We start from the raw sequence: 24,347 nt of genomic DNA, 5'->3' as shown, positions 1-24,347 counted from the left end.
TCATGAGTATGAGGAAGGTAGTGATTTGGGATTATGTCTCGCTGTAAGAAGACCACGGTCGATCTATTGAATGGAAGCAATGAATGTTTTATTCGTGAAGTCTCGGACAAAGAAACCCGATCTTCATGGGAAATCTGAACTTTTAGATGGCTGCAAAGTGTGCATCCAGGGTATTGCACGGCGAGCTTGTTGAATATTCGATTCATTGAAAGAAGAATTCCAGGAAAGTCTGGGAAGACGCACGGCAGAATCATCAAGCGTACATGATCAAAGCTTGAGGATGCATGCGATTCTGGAGCTTGGAATTATCAATGGTCAGCTTATTGAAGCGTGAGATAAATTAACAGAAAGGAGGAAGAGTGAATTCCGGTTGGCAAACAAGCAACAGATACTAGTATTGAAGAGCAATCAAAGGTTGCAACTTTGAGTGCTGATGGAGCTTGGATCCACAACCCAAACTACCAGATCGATTAAGAAGGTATTCATCAAGTCTAAGCGGAAAAGCCATCTTACGAAGAACCTATTGCGGTTGCAAAAGAAAATCAACACAATCGAATCGCAAACTCATCCTCCACGTATAGGCGACAAAATGATCTTTGTCAATCTGGCCGGAGCAAAATATCAGTACATTCCAGAATTAGAGATATCGACGATGAACAGACTCCGCAAGAACGCCAAGAGGGTCGTCAGATTAATACTGAACTGCTGGCGCTGAAAGAGGTCATAAGTGCGTGGTCTGCCGGTCAAGCAAGAATTCCGTTTCGATCATCTCCATTGACAATGGTTTTACAAGAGCATTTCACCATGTGTAGTAAGGGCGCCTCAGCTATGATTGTAGCACTGACATCCACGAGTGATCAGTATTTGGCAACGTTGAAATCACTTTAATATGGCAGCTCGATCGGCTTTGCTCGTCTGAGAAATTAGTCGTTTCATCTATATATTAGCTGGAACATTTAGTTCTCAAGTCATTGTGAAGGAGATCCAAAAATTGAGGATTGTTGATTTATTGCTAATCGAATGGTTGTGTTAGTCATGTAAAATCCAACAGTTTTCAGCGAAGAGACTGACCAAATGGCCATATTTGGTATCGTTGTTCTTTCGATTGTGATTTGAGATCTTCTATTGCATAGATAGTACTTCATTGCGAGTATATATCTCCCGCAATGGGTAGCTAGGAAAGCTTTGTTCTATTTCGATATGAAATATTAGTACAAACTGGAGTCATGGTTTCGCCCAAGTCTTCATTCATGCTGGTTTCGACCCATTTGTCAACCCCACCATTCACGAACCACATCGTACAACTTTTGTTCGCTTACCACAAAAATCCTTAGAACTATCAACTCCAATCAACGTGTAAGACACTCGTGTTTCTATTAGCAAATGATTCCATATACACCGGGCTTTTGCTACGCTGAAGTTACGAAGCGCGCGCGCCTTGACGTAATAGACTTTAGTCCGGGTTTTTGATATTCTGGTTTCTGGTGCGACGGCTACATGATCCGGTTCGAGTTCGAATTCAAATTACCAGCAGTTCATCGTTGTTGTATAATAAACATTCCTCCAATATACCGGATTTCTCCTCAAGCAACAATTCGTCATGACCCGAGTCTTTAACGACTAACAATAAATCGTGATATTGTTCTTCATCCTCAAGTTGCCAACGGTGGCCGAAAAAAATCTCCTCGGATTCCGACTCTATTGCCAATCTTTCCATTTCTTCACCGCTTAACAGTGACTCATAGGCATCGTCGTCAACTTCAAGAAGTAGATCATCAAATTCATGGTCTGGCACACCTTCATCATCACTAAGTATATTGTCGAATGCCGAAATTTCACTGTGATTATCCATAATCCATCGAAATTCATCGTCTACCATTGCTGAATCTTGTACGTCAGCGTCATCGACGATAGAGTCCAAAAGATCTTCGTATTCGTCAATCCCCTCAGTCATAACAACATTCTCTGAAGTCGAACGTTTGTTGATAATCTGGCGAGCAGCTGATAGATCATGTAATGTTCGTTGCATCATTGACCATAGTCGAGATTGCACCACGGCTGTCAGCCTTTTCTCAGAGCCTAGCTCACCATGTATTTCTTCATCAGTTTTTACGTTGACAAATTCAGAGGTCGCCATGTTTGCAATCTGCTCAAGTTTTTGTCGTAGGCCTGGTGTTTGGGCATTGCGTGCCAATGAGGTCATCATTTGAATGATCCTAGGAGTGTAGCGAGAATTATGAGCTACCGACTATGTCACTTAGTAATTGAATCGGATTTGAGAAAGTGCTGATACTACCTTCTTGAAACCCGGAGAAAAAATGACAGGACTCAAGGCTGTCAGAGAAATAGCTGATATGTTTGAGATATTGTCAATCTTTACCCCCTTTGTTGTTCTCTGTCTACCATCGATTCCAGCAATCATAACATGTATCGCCGCAGTAACGAGCTTGCATGACGCTGTAGGATCAAGTACGTATGCTTCATCTTGAGAATTGAGAGTTGCGCTGCGTCTTTGGGAAACAGTTCCGATAGTGGGGGAATTCGATGAGTTGTTATTCGAGGTTCGAGCACAATGTCTTTCGTCGCTGGATAGAAGCAGCATTTCGTCAAAAGCTACATCTTCTGGTGACGTGGAAGCATCGTCTTGCTTGATTAAAGAACTAGTTTCCACTCTCCGTGAAATTTTAGGAGCCCTTTTCACCCTCTTACGAGAATTACTCGAAGGAGTCACATATCTAGAAGTGGATGGGAATTGGGAGAATGGACCCGAACTTATGAAAGAGCTCAATTGAGATAAAGCAGGTATAGCATGTAATGTGATACTCGAGTATAAACTCTCAGAACATTCTTTCAAGAGTTTGGAAATTTCTACTTTGGAGCCAACTTGAATGGTTGATGATGTGCTGGGTACGCTTGCTTGAGTAGTGTGAAATCGTTCCCTAGAGTTGGAATACCTTTCCAGGAGTGACGATATGTTCTCACTGGGGCCAAATTTGATAACCAAAGATTTTTTTGGCATGCCTGACTGCGCGATCTTCAATATCTGAGAGGACCCTTTGCCGACCACCGAATCTAGGGGCAATGGTTTCCGTCTTTTTGAAGTTTGAATCCCTCCAGATATATGTCGAAATGATAAGAGCACTTTTAGCTGTTCCATCTGAGCGCAGAGTTGTGCGTCCGGTATCCTAATATCGGTAGTTGTGCATGACCAAGGTCGAACGTCGAGAACCGGTGAATCTAAAGGTTCTTTATTGTTTAGCTGAAGAGAAAGATTGTTCTTCTGTAGTGGTTCATTTTGCAAGTGAAGTATTGCGGATAATCCCAGCTGTTCCCATATCTTTAAATGGTGAGTAAGTCAATTTTTCTCTAGAGTGTTGATCTGACAAACCTTTGACTCTGCGACGAACTTACCCAACAACTCGATGATATGATTATTATTAGCTCCAAACGATTCTTTGCCATCGAGATCAATAACGAAATCAACGCGACATGGATTCCCACTGGCGACCCATATTTCCCCCGATGTCAACGCTTTCAGACACTCGTCCACCGACAAGGTCTCCAGCTTTCCAGACGGTAGTCTAATAACAACCTCGTACTCTAAATGCAGAGAGAGTTTGTCCGAGACAGATGAGAAAGCAACAGGACCAAAATTTAATGACCTCAAGAGCATGATAGAGAACGCGATGAATCTGATGAAGGTAGGTAGTTAAGAATCCCCTTGAAAATTCACGGCTGAAAGGGAACAATGGAATTAAAAATTAATAAGCACGATGAGGTAAGTAAAGAAATCGATTTGATGAAATCAGAGGACAGAGAAATTGTGAATGGACAATAGGAGATTGGTTGAGAAAGACGATTAGTAGTGTAACATAGATAGTATATCGAATTGCACTCATCAAGGAGGATAGGTATATTGTCCTTATCTCGTAGTCTCCAGTATAACAAGATGCGACATTGAGACGAGACAGGCATGAACGAATGTATGTATATCACTATTGCTGATAACTTTTGATTGATAGAGAGGTGGAGAGAGGAACAAATGTGTGATTTTCACTATCGCTGGTAGAGATTGATTGATTGTGACTTGAAAGAGAGAGAGAGACACGTGAGAGACACAGAGATAAATTAATTAATATTGAAAGCGGAGTTTTCGGCAAAAGATTCTGCCCCTGTCTACCGCCCAAAATGATCTAAATCACACGCTAAAAGCTGTGGTGACGGTATAACCCACAATTATAGTCAGGGGTGCTCGATGCTTTAGTCTCATCTCTTCCTCTCTTTAATCCACAACAATAATTTCAAGCCCGAATCCCAAAGTCCAAGAAACCTCCATCCTACCTAGTCTCGAACGCTCGACCAATTCCAGTCGCCAATAGCCAATCCCAAGTCTCTGCCGAAGCCTTTTCTTCCGAACTACAAAGTAAAATCAACTCGTCGAGCCCCAAAATAGTGCCGTTCTTCCAGGAACCCATCCACCCTCCCCTCTTTCGGAGTCTTTTCAAAACCACCCTCTATAACTACCTACGTTCACCATGGCTTTGAGTAATGTTGGATCCATCGTTCTACAAATTCTAATATTCTTAACGACTCTGGTGAACTTTACCTTCACTCTCACTTCGCTGGGACCTTTCTTTCTACTCGTCCTATATGCAGTATCGAAGATTTGCGCAACGGCACCCGAGGAAGATATATTCAAGAAATGTCAATTACGTCACCTCTACCACGATTGATGAATGATACTCCTCAACCCAACCTGGACGAACCTCAAATTTCCTATTTAAAAGATGATTCATCTGCGAATGAAAGCGTTCATAGAAACCGAGGGCCAAAATCCGATATAGAAAACAATCATGAACATACCAATGGGAGTGCAAGTGGGAATAGAAATAGAAATGGAAACGGGAATGGGAATGGGAATGGGAATATATATACCAATGGCAACGCAAGCCACAGAGGCTTTACAGTATTAGATGCCTCCGATGCGGGAGGTGATCATGGAATAAATGGAGTTGATCAACAGCCAGACACTGAGGATACTGCAGTTGCCAAAGTCAGTATTCGTGATCGCATTGGTTGTGTTACATGGACATGGTTCACTCTAACAATGGCCACTGGAGGAATTGCAAATGTCCTTTATTCAAGTATGTCAATCGATACAATTACATTTGGGACCGGCTCTAACATCCAACAGTCCCATATCGATCGAATTGGCTGAGAATCGTTGGAGAAATAGTCTTCTTCCTTAATCTTATATTCTTTGTAATGAATTGTATATTAATCTCTCTTCGCTTCAAATGGAACCCTGGAAGTTTCTCTAAATCTTTCCTTAGTCCATCCGAATCTTTGTATATTCCTGCTTGTGTAAGTCGACTCTAGTATCAGTGTCTGTTGAATACCTGTCTAATGTATGATTAGATGATATCGTGAGTAATTTTCTGTCTCAGCTAAAGAATCACGTCTGAACCTTTGTAGAGTGGGAACAATTCTCGTGACCATGTGTCAGTATGGAATCCCCAAGACTGGCCTATGGTTCCAAACTACCATGCAGGTATGCTTTTGGGCGTATTGCACTTTGAGCGTAGTTGCATCATCCGGCATGTACCTATTGCTTTGGTCCACTCAGTAAGTCTGAGTATTAACTCCTCTTTGCAGAACGTCGGCTTATATTACTGCTTAGAGAATTTCCCATTGCTAATATGACTCCTCTCTGGACCTTCCCTGCCTACCCGTTACTACTGACTGGTCCAGTTGCGGCGAATCTTATCTCTACTTTACCAAATGCAACTGCGGCTGCACGCATCAATTCCACTGCTATAGCTTTCGGGGCAGTTTGCTTCCAAGGAATTGGATTTCTCCTCAGTCTCATGATCTACAGTGCTTTCCTCTATCGATTGATGACCAAGAAACTCCCCCAAGAGACAACACGACCTGGAATGGTAAGTCATGCCTGTAATTATTGTTTCAATTATTAACTAAGTATCAATAGTTCGTATCAGTTGGCCCTTCCGGTTTCACAGTGACAGCAATCGTTTCTCTCTCTAATTCGGTGCAGACGACCATCCTACCCAATGGTATTTTTGGCAACACCGAGGGCCCTTTCGTTTTATACTTGATGGGGAGTTTTACAGGACTCTTCATCTGGGGTTTATGCCTTTGGTTCTGTTTGATATCTGTAGGCGCTCATTGGCAAGTTATGCAACCTAATCACCCGGAGCATCACATTAGTGCGGACATGACATGGCAAGAATCTTCCCATCTCAAACATCTCGAGCATTGTTACTAACATAATTAGGAACTCGTTTGTCTTTCCAAATACAGCACTAGCCACGGCTACGATACAGATTGGTACGGCATTTGGGTCTAATGCTATTCGGATTGTTGGCACCGTGATTAGTGTCTTTCTGGTTGTCGTTTGGTTAGGCGTGCTGTTCATGATAGTTAGGGCAATCCTCCTGAAACGACTGCTCATGCCAGGACAGCTCAATGGGGCTGCTCATCAAAGAAAGAAATGGGCGAGAAAGTATGGCAATGGTATATGGAAGGACTGAAGCCAGAATCGTGGAATTATCTACTTGGTACAATACATCTGGAAAACCGTTTTAAGTATTTTTATTATTATCAGTTCCTGATTCTAGAAATGGTGGCTATAGACTTGGGTTTATTGGATATTTAATAGCACACTTGTTGTAAGATGGGGGTGATAGAATTGTATGATAGCAGTGATAGAATTGTATGATAGCAAAAGAGATTGAGATATAGACAAGGGTCACTGTGGAATATTCACTCCATTTAGAACTTTCTAGATTATTTAGCAAATTTAAGTCATCGAAACCGCTGATCGTATCATAATCTCGGACAATCTATTTTCAAACATTGAAACCATTCCAGCCTGGCCGCGACAATCTGAGCCGAAGAGCTCTGACGTCATATGTCGTCGCGTCAATTAGAAAAGTAAATAATCACTCACACATCAAAATAGATAACGTGTTAAAATTCTCCACTTTGTACCTGAGATTATATTTCACTTAATCATTGTGCTTTAATACCCACATATTGACGACAACAATAACAATATGCCACCGACGAAACGACCTTTGGCGCAAGCCGACACGAACGTGATTCTGCCACCGAACAAGAAACATAAGGAGAAGGATGTTACACTTAGTGATGATCACGCATCGAAAAGTAAAGGAGAGTTGGTGGAGATGTTGAAGGAGAGATCCATGCCGAGTAACGGGACGAAGGATGTGTTAATCCAGAGGTTGAGAGATAATGATGGGCATGTCGCGCCCATGGATTCAGGAAAGGCAGAGCGCAGGAAGTCTGCGAGGATAGATGCTGCAGAGCAAAGTGCGAAGATAAAGGAAAGGCACGAGGAAGGCTTGAAAGATCTATGGACTGTCAAGAATAAGGCATTGACTTCTCCGAGTGCGCCAATCGCCGAGAAGGCTTCCGCGACATCTTCGAGAAACGCGGCCGCAGTTCCCTCACAAAACTCGCATGGGCATCGAATCAATTATAGAACAAAGGATAATAGTAAGTTAAGGGCATTGTTACGCGATTGGCGAGTGATGCAGCCGGAGGAGGTGGAGAGTATGGACAGGATGGCGATGATCGAGAGGCTTGAGAGACATGAGATGAGGGGTTACGGAGATGATTATGAGAGTTTAACCTGTGATCAACTCTCCACACTATTGAGTGCGCGGATGCTTCCATGTAGTGGAGTTACGAAAGCGGCGCGAATTGAACGATTGAGATACGATGATGCTTTGGATCGAGACAATGGGAACCTGGAAGAATACAGTCTGTACACTCATCTTGTGATTTGTCAAAATGAGATACTGAGATATGAACAACTGATGAATTGGGTTTACGGCGAGGAAGGGGAAAAATTATACCGAGATTTGGAAGTGGCGGATTTGAAATCCCTAATGGATTTGAGGCAACAAGGAAGAAAGATAAAAGTTGTTTGTGAAGATTCTGAGTTAATTGGATGGTTGGAGGCGGATGACCAAAAGCTGGCGCGGAAGAAAAAAGTCGAGATATCTACGCTTATGGGATTCGAAGTACCTGCGGAGCTGGAACGATGGGAAAAGAAACTTGCGGATACGAGAATGGATTTAGAGAGTAGGATAGGCCATTCACTCCCAGCAGAGGTACCAATGCATGAATCGTCGAAATATGATGTTCCTGTTGTTACGAAGAAAACTGGGGACCGAGGAGCCTTGGATTATGATCCTAAAAAGACGAATTGGGGCCTATTCAGTGCTTGGGAGCTTTGTAGAATCGCGAGGAAGAAAGGTGCACCAGGATATGGAACAAAGGATGCGATGATCAAATGGCTTGAGACTGGGATTCTTGAGTATGAAGATATGCATCTTGAGTCGCTTAGAGAACAGTGTTGGAGGCGCTTAGTGCCGCAATACAGTAATGATGACAAGGCAGCTTTGATAGAAAGACTCAAACTTTTGGATAAATATATCAAGGATAGCGAGGAGAGCTCCGCAAGGGAGACAAGCGAAACTACCGAAGCCGAAAATAATGAGGAAAGCAGTGTTGAGCAGGCTGACGAGATTGTTCCGGTTGCAGAGCCATCAACAATTGGCACCGTGTCTAGTGACTCGCCATATGCTAAGAAAGACAATAGCATGCTTCGAGTTTTGCTACGAGATCGACACCTTCAAATCTCGGGTACACGGGAAGAAATGATTCATCGCTTAGAAACTTCTCCATACAACTACGAATCTTACACTTCTGAAGAACTTTCCCTCATACTCAAAGATCGCCACCTAACTAACGCAAGTCACGGAAGCAAAGAAAGCAAAATCGAGCGACTCAAGAATAGCGACGAGGCTTTCTATGATTCCGCCAATTTCGAAGACACGCAATTGTATGTGCAATTGAACCTTGGGGAGAGATTTATCAAAGACAAGGAACAAGCTTTAAAGGCTTTATCTGATCCAAACATATCATATGAGAAATTAGACTCCAGCGCTCTCCGTGAGCTTGCATCTGCTTTGGGTTTATCTCCGCACAGTGGAGCGAAGACTGTGATTAAACAACTCCACGCGAATGATCAGAAATCAACATTGGAAGGTAAAGGTAACACCGCTATGCGTGATGCTATCGATGAATTGACCGCATCTCTCAAAACCCGCAAAGAGGAATATAACAAAGCGAAAGAAGAGCTAGAGAAAAGCATAGGACATCCTGTTCTAGATATCGCAATTGTGATGGGACGATATAATGCTATACTGAGACGCGACCATGAAATAGTCGACAATTATCAGCCAATACGTAAACCAGGGCCAGTCTGCGACTATGATTGGAAAGATTCTCACTGGGCTGGAAAGACCGAGAGGGAACTGAGAGACATGTGCCGGAGACAGGGTATGGAGGGATGGGGCACCAAGGCTACTCACATCAAATGGCTCGAGACGGGGTCGGTAGAGTATGAGGATTTATCGGTAACGAGTCTCGAGATAATGTGTAGGAAACGTGGGATAAAATTTAAGTCAGGGACAAAAAGACTTGATTTGGCGATGAAACTTAGGGAGACTGCCGAGAAAGAGACTGCGTATCGAGAATCGGGGATTATGGCACTGAAGAAAATGTGTAAGGAACGGGGCATGAAAACTACGAGGGGTGAGACAAAACAGGACTTGATAACAAAGCTTAGAGTAGCTGATGAGAATACCGGGCGGGCATAGGAAGCTAGGTTGACGAGGGCGTTTCATGGATACTAGTAGCGATCATTTTCTTTCTTAAATCTTCTATGCCTTTTCTTGTAAGCTCGTTACCACTTACTATTATTACATTTGTATTTTTCTTTCTTTGTTAATCTTCATCGACGGTCTATCATGTGACTTGTAAGCGTGACATCGATGGCTACAGTGAACAAATGGTGAAATATGCTTAACGAACATCTTTAAATCTATTTGAACGAGCTCGAGGTAGCCGCTTCGATTATTTTTCCCAGCATTCTATTCGGGGTTCTAGAACTAGATTCTGGCGCTGGGCCGTAGAATAGGCAACTTTCGATGTCAAATCAGACTCCTCAAGGTCAAGGCTAGGTGACTGCGTCGCATACTGTCTAGATTGAAGTTGATAACTCGATCCATTGGTGGACAAGAAAGAGAGGATTCAAGAAAAGTAGAAGCATGATAGAAAGACGATAAACGGAGTTGATAAGCCTAGAGATTCAAAGCAGTGATGGAAATCAAGCCTTTCAGGAACGTGTGGGGGGATTCCATCAGAAATCGCGCGATTTGAGAGATACATGATTTTAGTAAGACTCCTGACTATGTTCATATCAGTAATGATCTCATGTGAGATGTGTCCGGAAATACATCATACAAATATGAAGAACTTCAGGTAAAGATGGCTTTCCCTCCACGACGATTGAATCACTGGGGTTATCAACAAGATCATGGAAATGTGAAGATGGACAGGAGACCAAAGATAGCAACATAAACGCCGATTGCTAATAGAGAAGGTAGTTTAAATTAGGTAGTCGGCATAGACAGTGCTGAGCTAGAACCCAAAGGTAGGCGACCTCCTAGCTACTCGTGTATATAGAAAGTGCCTTCCGTAACAATGGCGCAAGCTTTGGTCAACATTTCAAGATTTCGACGTATTTGTATCGTCTCAAGAACAAAAGAAGTGATTTTGAACTTCATCGTTGAGAAAACATGGTAAAGTCCAAGAACGAGAGCGAGACGGTTAAGGGAACTGAGGGTTCTTGAACCATTTGTATACTGTTGAAATTGATTGGTTAATAAGTCTTTCAAACACACCGTTGCAATATCTATGTAACCATTTTCACCTCCTTTCGGATTCAGTGAGCAAATGATTGATTGTTCTTTGGTCTAGAATCAGTGTTGAACAATTGAGTGCTCGAGAAAGAGACTACTTCCAACGGAATAAGACGCAACAGAGTAACGGAGTTCGGAATAAACGAGTCAACCCCAACACAGCCCCTGTAAAAGCCTGTGCTTCTTTATACGAATGGCCCTATCAGAGCCATGAACGCGGGCTCTGCACACTGTAGCTCGCACCAAGTCCAGTATGATTCCAGGCTCTCTTCCATCACCATCATCGAAGCGTACGTCACTAGTCAGCGCTAAACATCAGTCCATAAATATATATCTATCTCATGGTATACAGTGAAGACAGCTGTTTAGATTTGTGAATAAATTGAGAACATTGACACTCTAGCTTAGCTCTCAGTGGTACCCAAATTGAAATCCTAGCAAACTCCAGACAAAATGACGAAAAAATATCCTATTCAAGGATCTACTTTATCTGATTCTACATCGATTTTGGCATTACGATCATCCGCAGCCAACTCTTCCCAAATCGTAAAATCAACACCCTTAAGCTCCTCTTTGTCTTCTAACCACGAGTATTGGATTCACACAACTACCCTTTTCAACAGTCGCACCAAAGCTTTCGATAAAAATGTTTCTCTTCAAGTAAACACAAAGACAGGTCTAATAACGAAAGTTAGCACGCGAGAAAGCCCATCAATTACTTCACTCGGAGACAATGATCTCGATCTCCGAGGGAAAACCGTTCTACCAGGGTTTGTAGACGCACATACTCATATCTTTCTGCACCGTGTAGACGAGGCCGGATCACCATATTTGAATCAAGAGCGGGACGAATCACTCATCTCCCGTACCATTCGCGCCACAACCAATTGTCGTCTAGCTCTGCTAGCCGGATATACTACGTACCGCGACCTCGGGACCGAAGGATGCTACAATGCCGATATTGGTGTTCGTGATTCCATAAACCGTGGTCTAATCCCCGGACCGCGTTTATTCGTTGCCACGGAACCTCTAGCTTCTAGTGGTAGCTATGAGATTCGGCAAGAGAATAAGTTGGGAGGAACAGAGACGCCGCGTTTGAGCGATCCTTGTGATGGGATTGAAGGATGTAGAGCAGGTGTGAGGAGAAGGATTGGCGCTGGTGCTGATGTTATTAAGATCTATGCTGAGTATCGGAGACGTGCGTTACGCTATCCAGCATCTACATACAAAGGTTCTGAAGATATTCAATTTCCTCCATCTCGAAATCGAGGGGAAGATATTTTTGGCCCTAGAGAGAAGTTGAGAAATCCGAATTCTCTTCTTTGGAGTCAAGAAGAGATGGATGTTATGGTAGCTGAAGCCAAACGCGCTGGTGTGCCGGTGGCAAGCCATGCCAGTTCAGAAGAGGCAGTAATTATGGCTGCTAAAGCAGGTGTCACGAGCGTAGAGCATGGACTCATGCCTAGTGAAAGGGCATTGCAAGTGATGAAAGAAATGGGTACAATTTATATTCCTACACTTTCGGTCGTAGAATTAGAGGCGAACGATGGAGGAAGAGCAATTGCTATATGCAAAGAGCACGCCAAACGAGCTTGGGAGATTGGAGTGAAACTAGCCACAGGATGCGATACAGGGCCGTTCCCCCACGGAGAAAATACGAGGGAGATGGAGTTGATGGTTCAAGCGGGAATTGATGTGGCTGATGTGCTAAGAGCTGCTACATTAGGGGGATGGGAAGCTTGCGGTGGGGAGTTGTGTGGGCAGAATTTTGGATGGTTGGGTGAGGATTGGATTGCAGATTTGGTAGCTTTAGACGGAGATATGGAAAAGGATGGACTTGAAAAAGTTATTAGAAACGTCAGCTGTGTCATAAAGGACGGAAGAATGGTGGTAGCGGGTGGGAAGATTGTTGGTTTTGTCTGATCATAATGACCATTGGTATGATAGTCATTTGCTTGGCCTAGAGTAATATGTCAGGTAATAGTAGTCCTGGTCTGCTCGTTTGGACTATTTTACACCAGTTGATACGACCACCTAGACATCAAAGTATATAGCGATCTGGACTCACAACCACCTCCGCAAGTTTCACAGTCCACAACTTCCCGCTTCCCTCCACAACCAAGACACCTCCCGCCAAAGCAAAGTTTGCAATCTCAATACCTGGTTCTCCCGCCGAATCATCCAGGAAGACTTCCACATTGAACAACCCCAACACCTTTCCTACATTATTTCTCACTACAATTCCTTCACTCTCAGCCGTCCATATCCTATTCTTATCATCTATGTGAATACCATCCGGGATTCCCGTTCTCGCGATTCCAATTAGTCTTTTGTTGATAGGAAACACATCAGAATCGAGATCGAACTTATAGATAGCGTTTGAGCCAGAATTATATCCTCCAGAATCTGTTGCGGTTATGGGCGTGGTATCTGTAACGTAGAGGGCATTCATGGCGGCATTAACGTTGATACCATTAGGTACTAAGATATCTGCACGGGATATAACAGGAATAAGAGACTTAGTTGTGGGAGAGAAACGCCAGACGGCATCTGGGAGAACGGCTGATGGACCACCATCGTAAAGAGAGGAGAGTGGATAGTCGGTGAAGAACAGATAGGGAGTTCCCTGGTGGCTTACCCATGTGAGATCATTAGGTCCATTGAAAGGAACACCGAAGTAGGGGTTTATGATGTTTCTGTGTAGCCCGTGGCTGGGTCGATAGCATAGATCGCAGGAGGAACTGTGGCATTACCATCACCAGCGAGATATACAAGATGGTCGAAATAGGTGCCTCCATTAGGATTGATTATGGGAATACTGGTGTTTGGGGTGGATATTTTGGAAGTGTTGAGGTTCAGAACCGAGATCGTCGTGGCGTCATCTATTGAGGAGCTTGTAAACCACACTTCATTACGATCCGGTACCCATATACCGGCTTCATTCGCAAAGGAATAATTTCGCTGGGCAATGAGAGTGACTGTGGGGTTTGTACCGAGGAGTTTCAGGAATTCAAGGTCGTAGGATATGAATGCGCTGGACTTTGCCGAAGTGAGTAAGACTGATAAATTCACATTGCTTGTTTGTGTGTCGACGAAGCTCTGACTGATGTTCCCATGATAATTAGGAAGTATGAAATAGGTCGACTCTGGATCTATGGAGACGGTTGTATTGATTGAGGTCTTCAATGTGGGCGCCACAGCTAACAATATACACGCGCATACGATGACAGATGTATAGTTTGCCATGGTGGTCACAGTAATCCATATAAGATTTCAATGAATTTGAATATATAAAGATCAAACAACCAGTGAAGTCCTCTACTGAGTACCTAGTACTTATATAATGTAATCCGGTTAGATGGCTTTTGGCTTATGTGAGACTACTCCCGAAAGGGGCGTGAGCCTCGCAGTCTGACATGACATCTAACATATGTCATGTACGAAGCAATTTGTCATCCCGATAAGCTTGCAGTGGTAGCATCACATTGAGCTCACACGCATCTCATTTCTCTACTTCACCGTTTAGAGAAACTTTGCATTCAATTTCCTCAAGATTCCTGGGCTAAAATATATGCGTTCGAAAGTAGCTTGATTTGATCAGCTTTGCCTCTTCGTCAACTTCAACAACAAAATACATCACGAACTTTGTATATTACCCTCTGCATGCTGCGTGAACCAGGTCATGGCCTTGAGTTCGAATCACGTAGAGTCTCTTCTAATCCACTGGGACTGCAGCCCGAAAGGTGGGTATGATTGCTTAGCACTGGCCAGCCGCAGAGGAAAAGAGCTCATTTTTCAATTGAAAAAAGGACAATCAATAATCTTTCTAGGTGATTTATCTGACAACAGCCATTAAGAATCCGTCCCAATTCTTCTCCGAGACGATTTGCATCACTACGCAGTCGACTCTTTCGTCCTTCCCAGAATTTTCGATTGCAGTTCTTACACCTTCAACGTGAGGATCATCCAATCGATCTTCTCTCACGAGATCTCCCCTGCAGGCCATATTATCCAAGAAGACTGCAGCTCCGGAATAACTCATCTTGACTCCGTAGTCAAAGTACGTCCAATTATTGAGCTTATCAGCATCAACAAATGTCAATCCAAACCTTTCCCTCTTTCCCTCCTCAATCTCCTTCAACAAGCCAGGTAATATATCCACCGCCGATCCTTCCAAAACCTCAACTCTATCACTTACTCCAGCATGCTCAATGTTTTCACGGGCTACCTTTGCGTGCTTGGGATCGAATTCCAACGTAGTAATCTTACAGTCTGGATTTTCAGTAGCAATCCAAATCGATGCATATCCTCCTAAAGTTCCAACTTCCAGCACGTGTTTAACTCTCATAGATTTTACTTGTAAGGCGAGGAATTTCCCTTGTGCGGGAGATGAACTTATTAGCGGAAGACCTTTCTCTGAGGAGTTTCGAAGAGCGTGAGCGAGCGTTTCATGATTTGGTTTCTGAGTGGAATGAAGATTTGACATTGTGTATTCATCCACAGCTGCCCATCCAGGGTGTGGAGTGAATGAGGTACGACGGCCTTGTGGAGGCGGCATGTCTGGTCTTTGGTTGGAGACTGACTGTGTGATTTATTTGAAATGGTTATGTTTCTTGTGTAACAAAAGCTAGAACTAAAGCCCTTAACGGAGAAAAACATTGCCATCTTATATATTCATGAAGTCGCTCTTGAGTCACAACGAGCTTGCTGAATCAATGATTAGCTGATAGTGGATACATTGCGTGGCTGACCACGACAGCTGAGCTTTGATTGCATAAAAGCTACTCTTTTTCAACGACTTACGTTTTGAAGCAATGTATCAAGTACCTGCAGTTCAAAAAATGACGTTCGAGGTGTGAAAAGTGGATGTGGGGTATTGTAGTTCGGGACCGAGTGTTGTGGTGCTGGTAAGATTAAGGTTATCGTCGACGTCGAATCTACCTTCTTCCATGCGGTTGCCCAAAAATTGACGTAACATCAGAGCTTTCTGTCCTATGGAAGATGCCTGGAATACTGCAGTGATACATATCTGCTCATTCTCATGTCCGTTAGACATGTCATGGCCCTCTCAAATGTATACCTTGATCTTGCAATGAAGTGTTCATCTCAGATTCGGAAGAAGACTGCCACAAGGGATACTTCATGACACAAGACACAGCCTTGTCTCAGTCTGAGAATCTTCATCAAAGGCTTGAACGCAAAAAAGTGTCTTCATTCCAAGGCAATCTAGTCCAATATTCTCAGATGATAGTCGGTATGTTCCTATGAGCTGGCGGAAGAGAATAATAACATGTATGCAGCAATAGCGCAATGAGTGCAGTTGAATGGTCCAGGGTAGAGGCTACTTAGTTCTCTGTCCTGCAGAGCGTCATACATACAGGATCTGGAACTTTCTCAGAAACCTAGTATGAGACCTTGGTGAAAAATGCTGGAAAAACCAATCAGTCAGATTGATGTCATCTGAAGAAACCCAAAATTGAGCCCGATTGTTCTGATAAAAGATACACATTGAGAAATCTCCGTCTGGTATATCAAGCGCGGTGTCAGGCTTGTTTTGGAATCTGCCGAATTGAGAAATCTCATCCGTAGTTAGTGATCTCGTACTCGTTTCAAACTTATACTGGCTGTTATCAATACCTAGATTCAAATGGTTCCCAAAAATTGAATATCCGTTCATAACTCATATATTGTCATCTAATAAACCTACTGATCCTCATACATCCTCCTCTTTCAACCTCCATTATCTCGCCCTGACACCCCCGGGAAAACTTCTCGCACTAAGCAAGACTCCCTTCACTCCCCTAATCTCCTTCTTAACCTTTGCAATTTCATCTTCTCCGTCCTTGTTATTTCCATTCCTATCTCCTCCATTTCCAAAACCCCCTGACCCGTAACTAAATGTAGGTGTTGAAAACGCCAAGCCTTGTAAATATTCCTTTAACATAGACATTTTTGTTTCTAGCTCTTCACTTGTAGATGATTCGTAGGTTGAGTCCTCCAGTAAGGATGATAATGTACCTTGTAAAGTCGTGAGACGCGATGTCTGTATGGTTGTTGCTGTGGTCGCGGTATTGGCGTGGGATATTAGGGAGGGCGAACTGGGTGTTTGTAAAGGAGATGATGGGAGAGACGTCTGGACGCCGATGTCGCGATGGAAAAGCTCAGTGGGATCACTGGTAACGGAGCCAGCATCGGAGTCGAGGTATTCGGGTTGAAGAGGTTTATGGTGGTGATAGGTAGGAGGGATTTCGGAGACCGAATTCTCGAGTTTGTGAATTAGTTTTTGAAGATTATTAAGAGTGGCCGAGGATAGAGAGAGTCGGGATTCGGTGAGGGTGTTTATCATAGGACGTATTAAAAAGGTGTTTGTGCCATGAAGTAGAAAGCTGAGGGAACCGAAAAGATATAGGGTTGTAAGAAGGCGGTGTTTGGTAATTAAAGGAGTAGAAGCAGATGGTTGAACCAAGAATTCAGGGTATGTTATTATAGGAGCTTGATCGCGAGGTATTTGTGCGTAGCTTGTTTGAGTAGGTGGAGGTGAATGTCGTAACGATTGTTGAGGTTGTGTCTTTGGTTCTGACGATTTAACCTCAGTGATAGATGTATTCGTCGCTTCATCATTCCGCGATACACCCAGTAACTCTTGTATATCATCCCCCTCGAGACCTTTACTTTCTAGAAAAGCAATCTTTTTATCCGTAGATGCATTCTTAACATCGTCTTCCTCCAAGAACTTCCTGGCTTGTTCGAGTACTGCTGCCCGACTTGGTGGCTCGATAGCTGTGGGCTGAGGTTCACTGGACTGTCCTGCCTCGCCTTTTGCCTCGCTTTTGAGTTGCCATGCAGGTACGCCCGGGGGTTTAGCTTCGTTGTCGGAATCACCCATTCTGTAAAATATTGCTTGTTCAAGAAGCCTCTAAATAATTAATGGGAAACTCTCGAAGCTCTGCATTTGTAGATTGTCGGTGTCAGTGTCTAATGGTATTGTATTTGCTGTGCCTCGGTTGATGACATAATCTAACGGTAAGGTTAGTCCTAATCGGGACCTAAATTTGTTGCGGTGACCGACATTGTCATTATGGAAGTATCAAAGCAACACCACAATTAAACTTCAGTATTATCCAAAGATCTCTTTCATACTTCATCCTTCTATCTAGTATTGGCCATTACAATATCACCTATTCCATCTAATACGGTCTTTCAAACTCGGGTGTCTTTCTGAGCAACGATCATTAAACTGTGCCACAGTCCAACTCTAGAGTCTACATACATACCTCAAACGTTCAAGCCTACGAATGAGCGTCAACATACTTTACGAAGTGGATATCAAAGATAATCAAAATGTCAGGAAAAGCCGAACGACCCAGTAAGCGCATACGAAAACTCAGTACTGATTCTGAGGGAGATGAGGAAATCGATTGGACGGATCACCGTGGGAAAGCTGGTAGGGCTGAGCCAGCCACCAACAAGAACGAGTAAGTCTTTGAAGCGTCTCCAGATATTGAAATTCCATTATTCTCACAACGGCGTTAATGCCCCTTTGCTCTTTGTACCATGTTGCCGCACGCAAATCTCCGTAATTAAGAGTTACCTTTAACCGTCCACTCTATTCCCATTTTTGATTTAGCCCTCGTGTTTTTTATCATAATCATATCTTGCCATCGTCGTACAAACAAGGGGGATGACATGAGGCATCTAAGAACGAACCTTATTAGCTACGTGGTTGGTCAATGGTGGAAAGGCAGGATCGGGCAATTGTGTAAGAGCAGCGCGTTTATATGCAACGCGCCTGCTCACCTGTCATTCTCCGCAATTCTGTCTAATCAAGGCAGTGACCCGAAAGCCCTCGCCATCTGATTCACTACCTATTGTGTTTAGACCACTCCACATCTTTCTACCGTATCATCAATAACCTCAAAACAAATCATCGTGGATCAAGGAATCCATCAATATTACCACATACCCCCTTCAATTTGTTCATCTTGTATTTGATTGCGGTGTAAGAACAAGATGTCTACACGTCGAAGTCAGCGGTCAGCCGCTGCCAAGGCAAGAGACGTAATTATTGTTTCTGAACAACTATTTCCTAGGTCATCGCGATCGCGTCGCACGAATCCAGAGCCCGCCTCGTCGGCCACCGTATCACGTGGACCGGCACTACCACAATCAAATAGTCCCGAGTCGATGCGTTTGACCGTCAAGACGTCATCAAGTAAACTGAGAGAGGCGACACGATCTAGCCCGATCACCGGCCCATCTGTTATGGTTAATAGTAGAGATCAATTTGTTGGCGGCGAAATCCTCGAGGGCAAGAGAAACAGGAATGTCAAAAAAAGCTATGTTTTGGAAACAGAAAGCGACGATGAGGATGAAGAAATGGAAGATGCCGAGGGAGAAGACGATCCAGATGCGGAAGGTGAAGATGATGACTTAGATGCTGATGGAGATATCGATATGGACGTACAGCCTACTTCATCTACCATTCAGGTTTCAAATGCGTCGGCTGGAAATTCCAAGATCACGGTGACGGAGCCACCCAAAGCACCTGCTGTTTCTGTTGGACAACAAGGAATTGGGCTCAGTGACGATGATGATGATGAACTAAGTGAACTCGACAGTGACTTGGGAGAGGAACTTGAGGAAGAAGAGGTAATGCAGAGTGGAAATGACGAAGATGCAGAAGGGGAAGATGAAGAGATTGAAGTGGCAGCAGAAGAGGACGAGCTACTCGATAGTGATGATGAAACACCTGCCAATGGAAGCAGAGCCTCTACTCCCGATCTCAACAAATTGACGAGAAGGCAAAGAGCAAGATTCGACGATGCTGCTAGTGGATATCTCATGGCTCTTCCTGATGGTAAGTTATTCCATGAATTCTCAATCGCGCGCTAATGTCTTTTTCAGAGGTACAAGTGAAGAAACATCTTACTGCTGAGGAGCATGCCATGAGACGTGCTGAAATGGCGCGAAGAAGAAAGAACCTTAGTGAGAAACGGAACGAGGAAGAGAAGGTAATTATGTCTCATGAAATTCTAGAATTAAATACCCAAATTCTACTCGCTGCATCTTTTCCTGGCTGACACAAATTCTAGATGGAAACAATTAACAAGCTTCTCAAGAAGCAAGCGCCTAAGACTAATGCTCGCCGCAGAGATCTCAATGGCCCAGCTGTTGATGCAACTCCGGAAGGAGAACCTCAGAAACCAAATCCACTTTTTGTGCGATGGATTAGCAATAAGGATGGAAATAGAATCGGTGTACCAGAAGAATGGATGGAGGGTCCTATTGGTGCTTTGTTTCAAGGTGGAGTAAAGGCTAGTGGAAATGAGATGGACGGTAAATTAATCCAGGAGGTTTCTTAGATAAGCAAAGCCTTGTCATGTATACTAGAACTTTCTAGTTTTTCGGGCTCTCAAGGATATTAGTCGGGTTCAATCTTATCACATTTCTCTTAGCCGAGGCTAGTGTTCTCTTTAATCCATTGTTCGTGCTGAGATCTAATTATTTGATTTGTAGAATGGTCAGGCACTCGGTGAAAGCTCCTCCGCTTCCGATTCTCTGCTAGGCCATCTGCTATTAATCACGATTCTGGAGAAACTTCATGGACCCCTGGCTTCCCACCTTTGTCCAATTACTAATGCTACTCTTACTGCTCTCACTGCTCTTACTACGATCACTACTATCATTCTCCTCTGCATAGTACACGACTACCAGTCGATCCTTCCAGTGCCTCTCACGCATCATGAGTATGAGTCTTTTCATGGCAACATCAGGGCCACAGAGAGTGTCATACGAATCATCGTTAGCAGCTTGACCAATCTTCCATCTAACCGCAACACTTTTCTTTCTGCAGATTAATGGGACAGTCTCCCGATCATTTGATTTGCCTCCGATTGCAGCTAGAATGTCGTAATATGAATCGGACTCATGAATGGAAAGAACGTCCATACTTAAGAGTCTGGTGCCAGAAGTTTCGTTTGCAATTCGATATTCGGTTAGGACAAGATGTTGGGGATCAGGAAGGCTATCGGTTTCTTGAGATTCCTTGGTGCGGATTGGGAGGCCTGAAATACCGCGTTGCTCTGCCGCCTCTACAGATTTCCGTTTAAAATGGCCTAGAACCTTGGACTTCATCTTTGTCGCATATGGCGGATTGTTCGAGCTTTGTAGATCGATGAGTAGATCAAGTGGAGGAAGAGAATATTCTTAATCAGTCCAATCCAAGAGGCAACAGAAGACTGAGTATATTAGAAGAAGATGTTGCGCTAACAATTCAGAATCAACAAATTGAGATGAGGTGGTTGGAATTTGATTAATTTTAATCTTCTAGATTCCATTTTCAATGGAGAGGAGGCAGCTGCTTCTTATATGCTGGGTGATGACTGTGCTCAAAGCAAGAAACATCAAGCAAAAGCATGTTATGCGTGACCCTTGCTAAGGTCCATCCGATGAATATTAAGAAACGCTCTTCCTATCATTTTCATGGAATCATGCATCACAGCAAACTACTTGAAGCTAAAAGAACGAGAGCAAACTAGCAATGTGGATTGAGATGTATAATCCCATGGCTTTATTAGGCAAACGCACTCAAATTTGTACCTAGTTACTCTCTCAATAGTCCTATCACATGAACATTCTCACGCGTTAACATCTTTTCCACTCTAACAAATGCCGAATGTTATCATTTTGCCTCCCTCTTTGAACCAGATACACTGTATACTAAGAATCGCAACGCAATCAAAGCACAAAATTGCCTTTACCTTCCTCGACGTTTCGTCCTGTGGATCAAGAATTTGAAGATTTTCGCCTGGAGAGACTATATCCTAGATTTTGGAATTCGGAATTGCCTGTATGCATGTTTCCGGTCACGGCCACGGTTCCAGCATCAAAGATCAAATCTGCTACTACGATCTCTGCTTCAATACTTGCAGAAGAAAATATACCATGCGCTTCCATATTCTTGGGGTGATCCTACCCAACTATCGTCAATATCAGTGAATGATGTCGAAGTTAGGTCACCATGAACCTTGTAAATTTCCTGAGGCAGTTTAAGCTTTTGAGGACGATTTGACCTCTACTCTGAATGCAGAACCTTTTCCTTGAGTTGAGGCGATTTGCATCAATCCAAACGATATGAAAGAGCGCCTGGGTACAGACTGCAATGAACGGCAGTTCTATGCTCGAAGAAGCTCTTGCTAGCCCCAATAGTCAAGAACTTCAAAAATTGCCTTTTCACATGTGCAAATTCTGGTATGACTAGAGGCTACTTACTACCAGATATGACTTGATTAACAACTTCAAGTTAAAGAAAGTAATCCATTAACTACAGTTGCTAAGTACGCTTATTTCAACCGAACTTAGCGTGAGCTTCATTTCCAGACCGGCTCCAACAACGCCTTCAACTTGAACCTACACCGAATTGATAGCTAATTTTCAGTTCACAGAAGCGTAACCATGAAGAGTGACGAAAGAACCAAAGAGGCTAGGCTTTCGGAATGGGCTGCTCCGTCAAAATTTTCCAACCATAGAATAGTTGCAGAGTCTATACCACAGCTCCTCCGCCTCTCATTTTCGATGGCTTCAGGAAGTAAAGGTGCAGGACTTCCACGCGTTCCGGTAGCCTCATCGCGAAAGATCCGTCTCCCAATCTTCAACATAGTCCTTCTCGGCCCACCAAAGAATCCAGTTCTGTCCTAACAAAATCCTGCGGCGCATTTGCTTAATTGCTGCTCTCCATGCGAAAGAGTTGCCGACTACAAAAATGAATGGATCACAATAGAAGCTGTAAATCGATCGGTAATTCAGTTTGCCAAGCTGCATTCCATTGCCCCATCTCACCGCGATCATTGTCGGCTTGAGATTCTTGGGCATACCTGCATTGCGGGCATCATTCTCTGCACGATCAAGGAATGCGTGGAGGTTATCTTCGCCCGGTGCATCTGTAAACTCGATGGCAGTAGAGACGGTTTCTCCAGAATCCCTTCGCAAGTGAATGACTTTGCGGTAGAGAGGTCCCATGATAATAGGATCTTCTAGTCGGGGGTGAGGAATTTTCCAACCATAGGGGATACAAAGTTGACACTTATGAGCTTCTATTTGGGTCTTCAAGTCTAACCCACGGTAAGTAATAGCGTAGGGAGGGGCCGGAGGGTTGGGAAAAGGGATTCCATCAATCTCCGGGCTTAAACTCTGACTTGATTCTCTGACCATTCTAATTGCCTCAGTAGGTACGCTATCAGCCCTGGATGGGTTTGGCATAATTCTTTGGTTGATTTGCGATGACCGTATCATCGGTGAGCTGGTAAGGGGTGGTGCGGTTGAGGTACTGGATTTCGAAATACTTGTTACTTCAACCAATCCCTCTTCTCTATCAACTTTCTCGATATTATCACTTTTTTCGGATCCATAATTGTCATGGGTGACATCAATTCCCTCATCCTCTGCGGGGTCTTGATTACTACTCCAATTTTTGGATTTGCCATTGATTAATCTAAGGCGCAATCTGACCGGCTTTGAATTAGGCGTTCGGGAAGAAGATTGGGAAGCTGAAGCAGGTGACGACATGCTCTTCTCATCTCTGTCAGTTTTCCTACCACGAGATACTTTAGCATTAGTTGGTAGAGGTGGAGGAGGCATGGTATTTCTCGGGCGAGGTGGAAGAGGAGGAAACATATTATTGCTCGGTCGAGGTGTGATGGGAGCAAGCCTGAGATTCTTTGGTCGGGGAGAAGGGGGAGGAAGTGTGAGATTTTTTGGTCGAGGAGAAGGTGGAGGAAGCACAGAATTGCTTGGCCCAGGTGAGAGTGGGGAAGATATATCACTGCTTGGTTGAGGTGACAGTGGAGCAGCGGGAGTATTCTCTTTGGCGACCAGGACTTTCTTGGTATCTGTAATTCTTGCATGAATCTGACTGGAAGGACCGATTTTCAGTGGTGATGTGATTGTTACCGCCTTGCCTGGGGGAGACTTGGAAGATATTTCTGCAAAAACTTCATCTTTTCTCAATTCTCTTTCCACAAGAGATGATATGGTTCCATCTTGTTCATCCGGAGCGGAACCTGAAATAGAACCTGGAGAAGATTCTGCAGAGGGTTCCGTACTAGTTGGCGACTCGGATCTCTTATGTTTCTTGAATGGAGGCGTTGGTTCCTGGTGAGAATCTTTTCGAATCCTCTTCGGAACTAGCTCTAGAGGTGTATTCTCTTTTCGATTGGATGTACTATCAGGCATGATTTCTAGAATTGAAGTAATAATTAGAGCTCGGATTGATTAATGGATATTGTAATAATAGAGAAATACAATGGTTGAAAAGAAATATAAGTCATGTAATTTCTTTTCTTGTCCGTGTATGCACACTTATATTATACTCGTTACTGTAAGAATGAGAGCAAGATTGGGTATCCTTAAAATTGTAGAGAAGAATTGGAAGGTCAAGAGCTGAAATATAAGTGTCTTTGTGACTATGGGATAGAATAATTGGCAGTAGCTACCATGTTGGTAGACTAATAGCGCTTTTCAGGTCTTGCCTGG

At 43.6% G+C, this 24,347-nt stretch overlaps 10 protein-coding genes across 10 annotated transcripts; 5 read left to right on the top strand and 5 right to left on the bottom strand.

The window, feature by feature from the left end:
• Window positions 1–589: 589 nt before the first annotated feature.
• EAE98_011644 (uncharacterized protein) lies at window positions 590–888 on the top strand (the record flags this gene model as incomplete). Its single annotated transcript, XM_038959266.1, is given in 2 exon segments — window positions 590–624; window positions 636–888. The coding sequence occupies 2 exon segments, from the start codon at window positions 590–592 to the stop codon at window positions 886–888; spliced, it is 288 nt and encodes a 95-aa protein (XP_038804324.1).
• Window positions 889–1,519: 631 nt separating this feature from the next.
• EAE98_011643 (uncharacterized protein) lies at window positions 1,520–3,673 on the bottom strand (the record flags this gene model as incomplete). Its single annotated transcript, XM_038959265.1, has 3 exons — window positions 1,520–2,248; window positions 2,297–3,337; window positions 3,389–3,673. 3 exons carry the CDS (start codon window positions 3,671–3,673, stop codon window positions 1,520–1,522), a joined length of 2,055 nt encoding a protein of 684 aa, XP_038804323.1.
• A 1,029-nt stretch (window positions 3,674–4,702) lies between these two features.
• Window positions 4,703–6,551, top strand: EAE98_011642 (uncharacterized protein; the record flags this gene model as incomplete). Its single annotated transcript, XM_038959264.1, has 7 exons — window positions 4,703–5,144; window positions 5,195–5,364; window positions 5,419–5,426; window positions 5,476–5,625; window positions 5,681–5,939; window positions 5,990–6,243; window positions 6,296–6,551. The coding sequence occupies 7 exons, from the start codon at window positions 4,703–4,705 to the stop codon at window positions 6,549–6,551; spliced, it is 1,539 nt and encodes a 512-aa protein (XP_038804322.1).
• A 525-nt stretch (window positions 6,552–7,076) lies between these two features.
• EAE98_011641 (uncharacterized protein) lies at window positions 7,077–9,713 on the top strand (the record flags this gene model as incomplete). Its single annotated transcript, XM_038959263.1, has 1 exon — window positions 7,077–9,713. The coding sequence occupies one exon, from the start codon at window positions 7,077–7,079 to the stop codon at window positions 9,711–9,713; it is 2,637 nt and encodes an 878-aa protein (XP_038804321.1).
• A 1,557-nt stretch (window positions 9,714–11,270) lies between these two features.
• EAE98_011640 (uncharacterized protein) lies at window positions 11,271–12,740 on the top strand (the record flags this gene model as incomplete). The annotated part of the gene is made up of 1 exon (XM_038959262.1): window positions 11,271–12,740. The coding sequence occupies one exon, from the start codon at window positions 11,271–11,273 to the stop codon at window positions 12,738–12,740; it is 1,470 nt and encodes a 489-aa protein (XP_038804320.1).
• Window positions 12,741–14,652: 1,912 nt separating this feature from the next.
• EAE98_011639 (uncharacterized protein) lies at window positions 14,653–15,375 on the bottom strand (the record flags this gene model as incomplete). The annotated part of the gene is made up of 1 exon (XM_038959261.1): window positions 14,653–15,375. One exon carries the CDS (start codon window positions 15,373–15,375, stop codon window positions 14,653–14,655), a length of 723 nt encoding a protein of 240 aa, XP_038804319.1.
• A 1,182-nt stretch (window positions 15,376–16,557) lies between these two features.
• On the bottom strand, window positions 16,558–17,703 carry EAE98_011638 (uncharacterized protein; the record flags this gene model as incomplete). The annotated part of the gene is made up of 1 exon (XM_038959260.1): window positions 16,558–17,703. One exon carries the CDS (start codon window positions 17,701–17,703, stop codon window positions 16,558–16,560), a length of 1,146 nt encoding a protein of 381 aa, XP_038804318.1.
• Window positions 17,704–18,158: 455 nt separating this feature from the next.
• Window positions 18,159–20,179, top strand: EAE98_011637 (uncharacterized protein; the record flags this gene model as incomplete). The annotated part of the gene is made up of 4 exons (XM_038959259.1): window positions 18,159–18,292; window positions 18,908–19,674; window positions 19,722–19,828; window positions 19,910–20,179. 4 exons carry the CDS (start codon window positions 18,159–18,161, stop codon window positions 20,177–20,179), a joined length of 1,278 nt encoding a protein of 425 aa, XP_038804317.1.
• Window positions 20,180–20,393: 214 nt separating this feature from the next.
• EAE98_011636 (uncharacterized protein) lies at window positions 20,394–20,951 on the bottom strand (the record flags this gene model as incomplete). Its single annotated transcript, XM_038959258.1, has 1 exon — window positions 20,394–20,951. The coding sequence occupies one exon, from the start codon at window positions 20,949–20,951 to the stop codon at window positions 20,394–20,396; it is 558 nt and encodes a 185-aa protein (XP_038804316.1).
• A 1,488-nt stretch (window positions 20,952–22,439) lies between these two features.
• EAE98_011635 (uncharacterized protein) lies at window positions 22,440–24,047 on the bottom strand (the record flags this gene model as incomplete). Its single annotated transcript, XM_038959257.1, has 1 exon — window positions 22,440–24,047. One exon carries the CDS (start codon window positions 24,045–24,047, stop codon window positions 22,440–22,442), a length of 1,608 nt encoding a protein of 535 aa, XP_038804315.1.
• Window positions 24,048–24,347: the final 300 nt, after the last annotated feature.

This window comes from Botrytis deweyae (assembly GCF_014898535.1).
Source record: "Botrytis deweyae strain B1 chromosome Unknown BDEW_051, whole genome shotgun sequence".
Classification (NCBI taxonomy): domain Eukaryota; kingdom Fungi; phylum Ascomycota; class Leotiomycetes; order Helotiales; family Sclerotiniaceae; genus Botrytis; species Botrytis deweyae.
Note: the sequence above shows the minus strand (reverse complement) of the source record. Positions and strands in the feature narration are given on the sequence as shown.